Source organism: Hippopotamus amphibius, chromosome 13, assembly GCF_030028045.1.
Source record: "Hippopotamus amphibius kiboko isolate mHipAmp2 chromosome 13, mHipAmp2.hap2, whole genome shotgun sequence".
NCBI classification, from domain to species: Eukaryota; Metazoa; Chordata; class Mammalia; order Artiodactyla; family Hippopotamidae; genus Hippopotamus; species Hippopotamus amphibius.
In genome coordinates, this window is record NC_080198.1 from 39,926,573 (window position 1) to 39,938,715 (window position 12,143).

General features: G+C 49.3%; 1 protein-coding gene across 7 annotated transcripts in view; it reads right to left on the bottom strand.

The window, feature by feature from the left end:
* Nucleotides 1-12,143, bottom strand: part of PTPN23 (protein tyrosine phosphatase non-receptor type 23) — a 66,921-nt gene that overhangs the window by 3,411 nt on the left and 51,367 nt on the right. For 3 of the 7 annotated variants that reach the window (XM_057706836.1, XM_057706835.1, XM_057706840.1), the window contains 17 exons: nt 5,239-5,366; nt 4,927-5,003; nt 4,220-4,269; nt 3,934-4,065; nt 3,610-3,690; nt 3,383-3,514; nt 3,247-3,294; nt 2,761-2,817; nt 2,576-2,634; nt 2,343-2,422; nt 2,117-2,231; nt 1,957-2,022; nt 1,443-1,588; nt 838-1,149; nt 603-757; nt 350-501; nt 86-265 (listed from right to left, as the gene is read on the bottom strand). In XM_057706836.1, coding sequence (XP_057562819.1) covers nt 86-265; nt 350-501; nt 603-757; nt 838-1,149; nt 1,443-1,588; nt 1,957-2,022; nt 2,117-2,231; nt 2,343-2,422; nt 2,576-2,634; nt 2,761-2,817; nt 3,247-3,294; nt 3,383-3,514; nt 3,610-3,690; nt 3,934-4,065; nt 4,220-4,269; nt 4,927-5,003; nt 5,239-5,366 — 1,970 coding nt within the window. Of the gene's footprint in view, nt 1-85; nt 266-349; nt 502-602; nt 758-837; nt 1,150-1,442; nt 1,589-1,956; nt 2,023-2,116; nt 2,232-2,342; nt 2,423-2,575; nt 2,635-2,760; nt 2,818-3,246; nt 3,295-3,382; nt 3,515-3,609; nt 3,691-3,933; nt 4,066-4,219; nt 4,270-4,926; nt 5,122-5,238; nt 5,370-12,143 lie in introns of those variants that run through there. The other 4 variants (XM_057706839.1, XM_057706838.1, XM_057706837.1 and 1 more) reach the window with 2 other exon arrangements.

Consider the following 12,143-nt stretch of genomic DNA (forward strand, 5'->3'; position numbering starts at 1 on the left):
GTAGGGAAGAAGTGGAGCCAGAACCCCCCTTAGCCGGACCTGGGTCTGGGCTAGAGCCACACACCAGCCCCAGAGCCACACTCACCTGTCTAGGAGCTGCTGGCGGGCTGCCTCGCGGGCCTGGCAGGTGGACTGTGCCCGTTCCAAGAGAGCGGCCACCTTGCTCTCCAGGTCTGCATAGAAGTCCTTGCCCTCCTGGGACTTCTTCATCAGGTCCTCATAGGCTTCATAGGAGGCCACCAGGGTCTGCAGCGTGGAGTTCCATCTGGCGGGCAGAAGGGCCAGCAGGTGAGTAACTGGAGCCCAGCTCTGGACGGGACTGGGCAGGGGCACAGGGCCTGACACTGACTTTTGGTCCAGTTCGCTGAGCACCCGCCGCACAGCCGCATACTGCACATTGGCCTCTGTCAGTGCCTGGAGGATGTTGTCCTGGGCGGCCAGGTTCTGCTCCAGATACACCCTCAGCTGGTCATACTTCTTCAGCTGCTCCTCAAACAACTTCTGAGGGAGTGTGTTGAGGGATGGAGGAAAGACACTCAGGGCCTCACTGCCTACGGGTGGAGCCCGGAGTCAGCCCCTGCACGCTGCTCACCCAGCCCCACCTTCATCTCTGAGTGGTCAGTGGTAACCAGCGAAGCAGTGATATCATCCTTCTGGATAAGCTCACGCAGCTGCTGCTCCAGGGACACACGCTGGTCCCGCATCTCCTGCACCTTGGCCAGGATGCGCTTCAGGTTCTGCAGCACCGCCTTGTCCTCTGGGAGTGTCAGTGGTCAGTGAGGCCTAAGAAACCCCCAGCTCCAAGCCTCTCCCCATGGGGACAGGAAGGGGGCTCACCTGGGGTGAGAGCTGGCGTGGGCAGGGCGGCCCGGACCTGGTCCAGAGGCCCGCTGAGCAGGCGCAGGTTGCCAACATGCAGATTCATGGCACGGTGCAGCTCGCTGTTGGTGAAGGAGGCCTTCTCGTGGACCTCCATGTACTTGGCCCATTCTCGCCTCACCTCTGCCAGCTCGGCCTTGGAGACAGCCGTGCTGGCCCCTGCCTGGCCCACTGCCTCATGCATCTTCTGCTCTAGCAGCTCATCCTCCTCCAGCAGGTCCCTGATGTCCTTCAGGGAGGCCTCCACATCCGTGAACACACCTGACAGCACTGGGGGTGTGTTTAGAAGAGGGGGGTCAGCTCCTATGGCAGGCAGACCAGGCACCGAATCTGGCCCATCCCCCAAGAGAGAACTGCCCCCTCAGGTAGGCCTGTGTGCAGCCCAGTGCTGGCTGAGCAATGCAGATGCAGGACACAAAGGGTGCAGTGGTTCACAGAACTGTGGGACAGTGCTGTGCCAGGTGCTGGGAGAGGTGAAAACCTCCATCTTCAGTCAACAAGGGACACAGAGAAGGCTGCAGCACTTCCACATTCCCGCCCTCCACCTGCCTGTTCTCACTCACCCTGCATGGACTGGACGAGATTCCTGACAGTGTCAGGCCGGACGCTAAGAGCCGCACACTTCTCCATGAGCTGGGGCGGGATGTGGTTGTAGGCATCAAGGTTGTCCACTGTTTCAGGATCCAGCTGCATTGAATCCATGAATTGGCTGTGGGGGCGACAGGACCAAGTGGGTGCTGACTCAACCCCTCAGATATAAAAGGAGCCCACCAGGGCAAGCCCCTACCACTGAAGCAAGGTCTGAGGTCCTAGCATACAACAAATCAGCAGCCCAACTGCCACCACAGAATATGCCCAGGGCACTGCTGGAAACAATGGGACATCCTCCTCTCAAGATGTGTCACTCTCAACTTACAAATCTAGCACACAAGACCCTAGGCAGGGAGGGCACATCCAGGAGGCCTGCTGGTGCGAGCCGATCTTTCATTACTCCTCTCCCTGTTGCAGGCAACCCTGGGGAACCCACAAAGGTCTGGTGTGTACCCCCCATGCCTCCCATCCCAGCCATGCACTCACTCCAGGACCTCATTCTTGTCCTCAATCTTGGCCATTATCTCCCGAAGCAGCTTGGCCTTCTCCTCACTGCGGGAGAAGTGACAGCAATGTGCTGGAAGCCCATGTCTCTTGAGACATCCCAAATCGACCTGGGCCAATAGGGCCTGCCTGTCCTGCCCACCTGTACAGTGATGAGGCTTCATGGGCAGCCATGGGTACCAGTTTGGCGAAGATGTCAGGGCCCGTAACAGCTGGGTCTGTGGGGTTCACTGGTAAGGGCTTCACCAAGGGGGCACCTGGGATGGGAAGGAAGAATCGTAGAGACCAGGCCCACCCAAACCTCGACTGCCTCTGTTCTCCCATCTTCATCCCCTACCCCCATCCTTGGCCTCCCCTCAGCTTCAGACCTTTTACAGGCTGAAGGGTGTCCAGTGCTGGGACAGCCTCGTGGTAGATGAAATCATTGTCCTTCTTGGCAGAATTGTACCTGGGGGTCAGGAGAAGTGGGAATGTGGAGTCTTGAGTGATCCAGCAGGGATGGAGGATCTAGCCTCCCACGTGGGCCACTACTCTCCTGCCTAGTGCCTTCTCCCAACGATGCAGGCAGAGGGCCAGAGCCACCCCAACCCTAGAAACTCACTTTCCCCCAATGACGTCCATAGCGAAGCGAAGTGCATCTTGCACGGTGTCAGGCTGGCCCTGTGGGATAGGGATGGGGTGCTCAGCACCAACCATGGCCAGTGCCGGGGCACCCCTTGGCCCCACCAGGCTTGCTCCTTGTCCTTGCAGGCCCTGAGGGGCAGCCAGGCTCTTCTTCATTTTTACCTTGGCCAGCTTGATGGCTTCACTGAGCTTGTCCAGGGCGCTCTGGAAGTAGGCAACCTGTGGGGGGCGCACAGCCTCATCCTTCATTCCCTGCTTGGCTCCTTGGCTCCTATTCCTTCTCCCACCCACCACACCCCCACCAAGCTGTCTGGCCATCAGGTGCCTCATCAGAAGACAAGAAGCTGAGAAGGTAGCCATGTGCCAGCCCAGCCAATGGCACCAACTTCAGCATCCACCTTACAGCTCTACCCTGCTCTACCCCAACAGCCTACACTTCGAGCCAGCTGTCCCCTGAGGGGAGCCTGCTGCGCCCCCTCTGTCCCCTGGGATGAGGGCTGCACAGATGGGACAACACATGAGAAACACTAGGCCTACGGTGGGGGTGGCCAGGGATGGAGGGGGTGAAAGAAGAAGGGACCCCATGATGATTTGACTTGACAAGGCTGGAACCAGTCCAGAGTCCCCTCCTTGCCACAGCTCACTCACCCGCTCCCCGAACTTCTGCTGCTCCTCAGCCTGCTTCCCCATGTGCAACTGGGAAACAAGAGACGTCACTACTTACTTCCTGAGCTGTAGCAACTCAGCATGCCCAGCCCAGCCCCAGTGGCCACGGTGTCCTCACATGAGCCACAGCTGCAAAGTAGTAGATCTTCATCTGTACTAGCTTCTTCCAATCCTTCTGGATCCGGCCCAGCAGTGAGGCGGTGTCAGGGTTCTCCAAGGCCCGGCATGCCTCCTTGTAGTAATCCACCACCTGGGAGCCAGGACAGGGCTATGAGTTGGGGATCAGGAGTAAACCAAAGGCCTGGCATCAGTACCTTAAGGGCCACCGTCTACCCCTGTCCATACCTGTGCACTGATGCGGGCCACCAGAAAGCTCTTCCTGTTGTCCAACATGGACTTCTCCAGAAGGCACTCCTGAGCCTGGCCCTGGAACAGCAGATGTGGATGCACTCCCTCCCTCACTGGGATAAGACCACACGGATCCCCTCTCCATCCAGCCTCCCCCAGCAGGAGATGCACAGCTCTGCTCCTGATCTGCCTGAGGCTCAAAAGATCAAAGCCCAGGCCCCTGCTTGTTCCTCACTGCCACGCGCACAGGACCTCTAGGATCCAGTCCTAACTGTCCCCTCCCCTGGATTCAACTCTGCCTCAACAAGGGGACCTTCTCACCAGCATGAGATTGACATTGAGAGTGAGGATCTGCCGGCTCATGTCAACGCTGTAGGCATGAGGGAAGTGCTCACGCAGGTAGGCAAAGGCGCCTGCTGCGCACTGGAAGTGAGTGCAGGAGACCTTCATGCCCTGGGAGAGAAGAGGGGAGGGTGCCAGAGGCAGAGCCAGAGAGCCGACTGTGTCCACTCCACGGGGCAGGATTCACACTCTGGAGGCTGACAACACTTCGGCACCCCTTCCTGGTTCTGTCCTATGACCCACCCACTGCCCCTGCCTTCCTCACCTCCTCAGACACGCGCTTGTCCATGGCCCCCAGCATGGAGTGCAGTGCCCCTGGGGAGGCAGAGAACATGGGGTCAGGGCTAGCCTGGGGCTGCTGCCTACACCTGTGTCCAGGATAAGGCAGAAAGGGTGGTGGTGTCACCCATGATCAGGAAAACAGGGGTCTGAGAACTGGGGCAGTTGGTCCAAGGACACCAAAGTAAATGGGGTCTTGATCTCCAACTCTGCACCAGGCAGAGATTGGGGTGGAAGGGAAGGGGCTCCCGTCCATAGCCCCCAGCCTACCGGTCCAGTCTCAGAGCCTCAGGGATGCCTACACAGGACTTCCCAGGCTGAGGCTGAGCCATCAGGGTTGATGGCAGGGCCAGTCTAGGCTAGCCTTGCTCTCCTCCTGCTGGAAGCAACCCAGAGCCACCAGCAGGGGGTCGGGAGCTGTCCAGTCAAAGAAGAGAGGCCACCTCTCCCAGCCGGAACACAGAGCAGCAGCACCATGTGGCAGCCAGCCTAGTAGAACCTCTCCCCAGCAGGGTGGCATCCTGTGGCCCAGAAGAGAGGCACCAGCAGAGCTGTGGGAGGGTCAGAATCCAGGTATCTTCCTTGGTGTCTTCCTCAGGTGTCAGCCCACTGCCCTTGTGGCCTCCTGCTGAGCTGAAATGGGGTGGACAGGGCTGGGAGGTAGGGCCATAGGGAAGGGGTCAGGCAGCTCACCGAGGTTGTAGAGAATGCAGGCCTGCTCATATTTGATGTCCTCATGGGCCACAGACTTGCCTGAGAATATCTCAGTCCTGTGGACAGGCCACCTCAGTCATCTTGAGGGAAGGAGCTGGTGAAGCGACCCACCACCCCAGTGCAGGGTCGGATGGGAGAGAGGCCTGGGGAGACCATACCAAGCCGCTCCCCATCCTGTGTAGCAAGGAAAAGGGGCAGGGGTGGGGGGGGAGAAGGGGCATCCCCATCACCCAGACACCCCTGGGCTGTCCCAGGCATCCTTCAGGCTCCCCCCAGCCCTGCCACTCTCACCAGGTGACAGAAACAGCGGCCTCCTGGCCCGAGCCCATGGGGACCCGGCTCTGCAGGTAGTGGAGCTGCCCCAGGTACTTGCGGAGGACACTGCAGCCCTCAAAGTCCCGTGGGACACGAACAGCATTCTGGGGGATGGATGGGAGAAGCAGGCCTACCGTTACCTGGAGTAGAAGACAGGCAGGGCTGTCCACCCACAAATGCCCAGGAAATAATCAGAGCTGGGGAACTGTATAGTCTAAGGGATCCAAAGAAAGCCCACAGCAACCTGTAGTCATTCAACAACCATCCTACCAGCCAGGACTGTTGGACTGAATCAGTTCCACTTTTCCAGGAGGCAGTTTAAAACATGCATTAAAAATTTTAATGTACTTAATGTCTGACCCACAGTTCTGTTCCTAAATATATACAGTAAGAGAGATCCAGAAAAGCAAATGCTTGGATGAGCATGCAAGGATATTTATCACAACATTAACAGGGCCAAATACCGGATCCCACCAAAACACCCATCAAAGAGGGTTAAATAAATTACGTCAAGGCTGCCCACAAAAAAGAATACTCTGCAGCCATGAAAACTGAAGACAAGGATCTCTACTGCTACGTTAAGATGTCCATAACACATTTATTGTTGGTGGGGGAAAGCATGTAACAGATGAGAAACATAATTTCATTTCTGTAAAATCATATGGAAATTTGGCTTCCCTGGTGGCACAGTGGTTAAGAATCTGCCTGCCAATGCAGGGGACACAGGTTCAAGCCCTGGTCTGGGAAGATCCCACATGCCGCAGAGCAACTAAGCCCGTGTGCCACAACTACTGAGCTTGCACTCTAGAGCCTGCGAGCCACAACTGCTGAAGCCTGCATGCCTAGAGCCCATGCTCCGCAACAGAAAAGCCGCTGCAATAAGAAGCCTGCACACTACAATGAAGAGTAACTCCTGCTCTCCACAACTAGAGAAAGCCCACTCGCAACAACGAAGACCCAATGCAACCAATAAATAAAAAATTTTAAAAAATTATATGGAAATTGATATCCAACTGGGTATATAGGCAAAGAGAAAAAAATCTAGATATTTATATACCAAAAAGTTAAGTGATTATCTCTGGATAGCAGGTTTAAGCACTTTATCTTATTCTATACATATATACAGAGATATATTTGATTCTTTATACTGTTTATGTGTTCTTTTACATAAACGATTTTCAATATTTATAGTAAGCAATAAAGCTAGTCCCATTTGGGGGAAAAACAAAACAAAGTGAACTCTGCTCAAACAAACGTAAGGACAGATAATATGCCCTCTAAGAAGCAGGAGCACAAAGAGTGGAGGGGCTAGAATTGCTGTGCATACCCTAACCTCACCTGCTGGAGCGGCCAGAGCCCCACAATGGGATTCCGGCAGCTGAGGGGCCCAGCAGAGAGCTGGTGGGCACCGGCTAGAAAAAAATCCTGTAGAGGGCTTCCCTGGTGGTCCAGTGGTTAAGACTCTGTGCTCCCAGTGCAGGGGGCTCAGGTTCAATCCCTGGTGGAGGAACTAAGATCCTGCATGCCAAAAAAAGAAAAAATCCTCTTGGACAAGACACTCCAGAGCTGGGCTCTGAGCCTTCTGTCTGGGATGCTCTCAGAAGGGACGTGCATGCCCTGTGGGACATCGGAACACGAAGAGTCCAGCACCAGTCCCACTCAACACCACTTCCTAGCAGTGTCTTGGGGGACCATCTCCCCTCTGGGCCTCAGTCTCCACTTTGAACAGGAATGCTAAACTCCCTCCCTGGCCTCTAGGCTGCCCAGTGCAAGGATAAGGCATGTCCCAGCCACACTGCTGAGGTGCCCCCTAGAGGGGCCTGTCCCACAGGCCAAGGCTTCTCAAATCTACTCATTCTTAACACTCCCCTCCCCATCATACTTTCACCACACTGAAACAGCACTTACCATCTTCCTTTTCAAGTGGAGCCACATCCTAAGCAGTTACATCTCTAAAATAACACATTTGATGTGCTAGCTACATATTTTTAAAATACTCACTAAAGCATATACAAAAAGATGAAAAAATGTTTGTCTCTGGGACTTCTCTGGTGGAACAGTGGTTAGGAATCCGCCTGCCAATACAGGGGCTTCCCGGCCCAGGGCTTGAACCCATGTCCCCTGCATTGGCAGGCAGATTCTTAACCACTGAGCGACCAGGGAGACCCCACCCCTGTCAGTTTCATTCCTTGTAATCACAGAACCAAAAATTTATTCCAGAGTAACTAAGAAGTCTTAAAGAACTATTTCAGGCCCAGTTTTACAGACAAGGAAACTGAGGCCCAGATTAGGAAAAGTAAATTGCCTACAGATTTCCAAATTATACCCACCTTCCATTTCCATCACAAATCATGATATGCATGATAAAAGGTTATGATAAAAGGTTAATTTGACTTAAGCTGTCTCTGCATTCTACATCTCCATACTTTGATAAATTTCCTGCAATTCACTAAAAATCAGACCAGTGTTCTAAACTTCTGTAACAGTTCATTAATTTTATTTTCACTTTATACATTACTGAATCTGGGAGTTTTCTTGATCTGGTAATCTTTTTTTCAGTGTAAGAAAGTTTCTTCAGTGGTTTCACTGAAGAAACACTCATCTAGTCCAACTCACACATTGTTTCAATGAGTAACTCAAGCACCAGGAACGGGAAAAAGACTATTCTGATGTCCTTCTGTGAGCTGTCTGTGCTGGGAATAGCCTCAGGTCTGAAGATTTCTGGAGGTGGCTCTCTTCAGTCTGCTGCTGTGTGCAGGCTGCCTGCCCTACACCATAAAGGATCTACCTCAGAAGAGGCTTCGGAGCTGGGTGACAAGGCTCCCCCGAGGGCATTTTGTGTGCATGTATGCCTGTGTGCACAAAACTGGTAGTCTGAGGGGTTACGATTATCTCACTAGTTTTCAAAATGTTCAAAATCTTTTTTTTTTTAATTTAATTTATGAGGAGTATTCTGGGAAGGTGGCACAGTAGGAAGCACCAGAAATCTGTCTCCCCACCTAGACAACAAATGCACTGGCAGAATCTGTCTGATGTAACTATTCTGGAACTCCTGGAGTCTACTGGGGTCTTGCAAACTTGCAGAGGAATGTACAGATAGTATAGTTTGGTGAATTTCAGCCCTCAGCACAACAGCGGCTACCCAGCACCCATCCTTGTGCAGGCAGCCTTGCATGTGTTGCTGGAGTAGCTTGCACACATGTCCTGTGGGATCCAGGGTGGGCAATGAGAACTCTGTCCTCCAAATATTAGGGATCTGTGCTCTGATCCCAGCTGATGGCGCTGCTTCAGATCTCAAGAGGTGCAAAAAGGAAGGCGGACATCGCTGTTGCACCTCCCCTTGCTGTTGTACTCCCCCTCTGGCTGAGGTGACTTCAAGGGGATTTAAAGCACCAGTGCTTCTCCCCGCTTATCCCTTCATTTTCCTCTTTTTCCCCTTTTGGGAACCAGATATTGAGGACTGCTGCATTCAAAAGCAACCACATATACAGAGGAAGCTGGAAAGTCATCATGCACATCCAGGGGTAGGCAACCGTTCAGAAAAGACCCGAGAAGACTTTAAGTTCACACATCAGAATGATTCTTGGCACAGAGACAGCCTACAACACTCCAAACAAACAAACAAAAAACAGCAAACCCTACAGAAAGGGGAGATTCTGATTTCCAGAGTCACCACATCATGAGATTCAAATGTCCAGTTTTCAACAACAAAAATACAAGGCATATAAAGAAAGAGAAAAATATGACTCAAATTCAAAGGGGAAAAAACACCCAGAAACTGTTTCTGAAAAAGATGAGATGACAGTTCTAGTAGATAAAAAACTTTAAAACAACTGTCTTAAAGATACTTAAAGAACTAAAGGAAGATGTGGAAAAAGTCAAGAAAAGGACACAGGAAACAAAATGGAAATATCAGCAAAGAGACAGAAAACTTGAAAAGAAACCAAAAAGAAATTCTGAAGCTGAAAAGTACAAAAACTGAGTTGAAAAATTCACTAGAGTGATTCGAAAGCAGATATGAGCAGGCAGATGAAACAATCAGTGAAATCAAAGCTAGGGCAATGGAGGGGCCTTCCCTGGTGGTCCAGTGGGTAAGACTCCACACTCCCAATGCAGGGGGCCTGGGTTTGATCCCTGGTGGGGGAACTAGATCCCACATGCATGCCACAACTAAGAGTTCGTATGCCACAACTAAAGAGTCTGCATGCCACAATGAAGATCTCATGTGCAGCAACTAAGACCCAGCACAGCCTAAATAAATTTTTTACTTTTTAAAAAGCTAGGACAGGACTTCCTAGGTGGCGCAGTGGTAAAGAATCTGCCTGCCAATGCAGGGGACACGGGTTCGAGCCCTGCCCTGGGAAGATTCCACATGCCACGGAGCAACTAAGCCCGTGCGCCACAACTATTGAGCCTGTGCTCTAGAGCCCGTAAGCCACAACTATTGAGCCCATGTGCCACAACTATTGAAGCCCACACGCCTAGGGCCCATGCTCCACAAGAGAAGCCACTACAATGAGGAGCCTGCGCACCACAATGAAGAGAAGCCCCCGCTCTCAGCAACTAGAGAAAGCCCCTGTGCAGCAACGAAGACCCAGCACAGCCAATAAATAAATAAAATAAATTAATTATAAAAAAAAAAGCTAGGACAACTGAAATTATCAAGTCTAAGGAACAGAAAGAAAAATTATTGAAGTGAACAGAGCCTAAGGGACCTGTGAGACACCATCAAGCAGGTCAACATACACATTGTGGAAGTCCTAGAAGAAGAAAGGGGCAGAGAGAATATGTGAGAAAATAACAGCAAAAAAATTCCCAAATTTGACTAAGACATGAACGTAAACATCCAAGAAGCTTAATGAACTTCAAGTAAAATGAACTCAGAGCCCCACACCAAGACACATCATAATCAAACTGTTGAAAGACAAAGAATCTGGAAAGCAACATGAGAAGCGACTCATCAAATACAAGGGATCTTCAACGGGATTATCAGCAGATTTCTCATCAGAAACTTTGGAGACCTGAAGACAGTAGGTGGATATAGTCCAAGTGTTAAAAGGAAAACACTATCAACGAAAAATCCTATGGCAAAACCAAGGAGAAATCCTTCAAAACTGAGGAGAAATCAAGACAGTCCCAGCTAAACAAAAGCTGAGGGAATTCATCACCACTAGATTTGCCCTACCAGAAATGCTAAAAGGAGTCCAACAGACTGAAATGAAAGGACACCTGATAGTAACTTGAGGCCATAAGAAGAAATAAAGATTCCAGTAAAGGCTATTATGATTATAACACTGGTGTGTGACTCCACTTTCTGTTTTCTACATAAGAGACTAATACAGCTTTTGAAAATTCAATTTACAGGGTGGGGGGTTGGGATGGGATGAATTGGGAGATTGGATTGCCATATATACATTACTAATAAGAAAAAAATCAAATTGTACGCTTTAAATATAATATATGCAGTTTACTGTATATCAATTATATCTTAATAAAAGTTCTTTAAAAAATAAATCATTGACCAAGACCAAAAAAAAAAAAAAATTCAATTTACACACAATAATCTTTAAAGAATATTTCTTCAGCATATAAAAACATACCAATTAATTATCCCTGCTTTGGGGAGGAAGATAATCTCCTACCCTTTGAAATTGTAAATAAAAATTTTATATAAACCCTCCTTTGTTATTCTAGTAGAAAAAGTTGTTTTTAACTACTTTAAAACAGAGTGGAAAATGAGATAATTCACCTTTTTGACAATGCTCTCTGCCTCCTAAGAACAGTGTCACCTTCTTTAAAAGTCAGGTAAGTTCCTCTACTTCAATCTAAAAAAGGCTATACATGAAAAACCCTTAGCGAACATTGTACTAATTTGGTAAAAGACTGAAAACTTTTCCTTTCAAACAAGGAACAAGACAGGGATGCCCACATCAACCACTTATATTATCACAGTAATGGAATTCCCAACCAGAGCAATAAGTCAAGGAAAAGAAATAAAAGGCATCCAAATTGGAAAGGAAGAAGCAAAATTATCTCTGTTCATAGACATGAACTCATACATAAAAAAACCCCTAGAGATTGCACCAAAAAAAATCAGAGTAAATGAATTCAGCAAAGTTGCAGGATACAGAATCAATACACAAAAATCAGTTGTTTCTAAACAATCACAATTTAAAAACTTTTTTTGAGTTTCATTTCCAACAGCATCAAAAAGAATAAGTTACTTAGAAATAAACTTAACCAAGAAGGTCAAAGACTTCTGTAGAGAAAACTACAAAACTATGCTGAAAGAAATTAAAGACATAAATGGAAAGACATCCCATACTCATGTATTAAAAGACTTAATATTGTTAAGGTGGCAAGCCTCCCTAAAGTGATATACTTTTGTGGATTTTACTTTTTTACGGATTCAATGAAATCCATATCAAAATCCCAATGGCATTTTTTGCAGAGATAGAAAAACTCATCCTAAAAATTCATAGGGAATCATGAGGAACCCCCAAATAGCCAAAACAATCTTGAAAAAGAACAAAATTGGAGATTCCACAATTCCTCATTTCAAAACCTATTACAAAGCTATAATAATCAGAACAGTTTGGTAATGGCATAAAGACATATAGACCTATAGAGTACAAGAGAGCACCCAGAAATAAATCCTCAAATATATGGTGTTATGGAATAATTCCCCACTCACCAATTCATATGCTGAAGTCCTAACTCCCAGTAACTCCGAATGTGACTGTATTTTAGGAGCTAGAGCCTTAAAGAGGTAATTAGAGTGAAATGAGGTCATAGAGATGGGCCCTAATCAAATATGACTGTTGTCCTTCTACAGACATACACAGAGGGACAACCATGTGAAGATGTAGGGAGAAGATGGT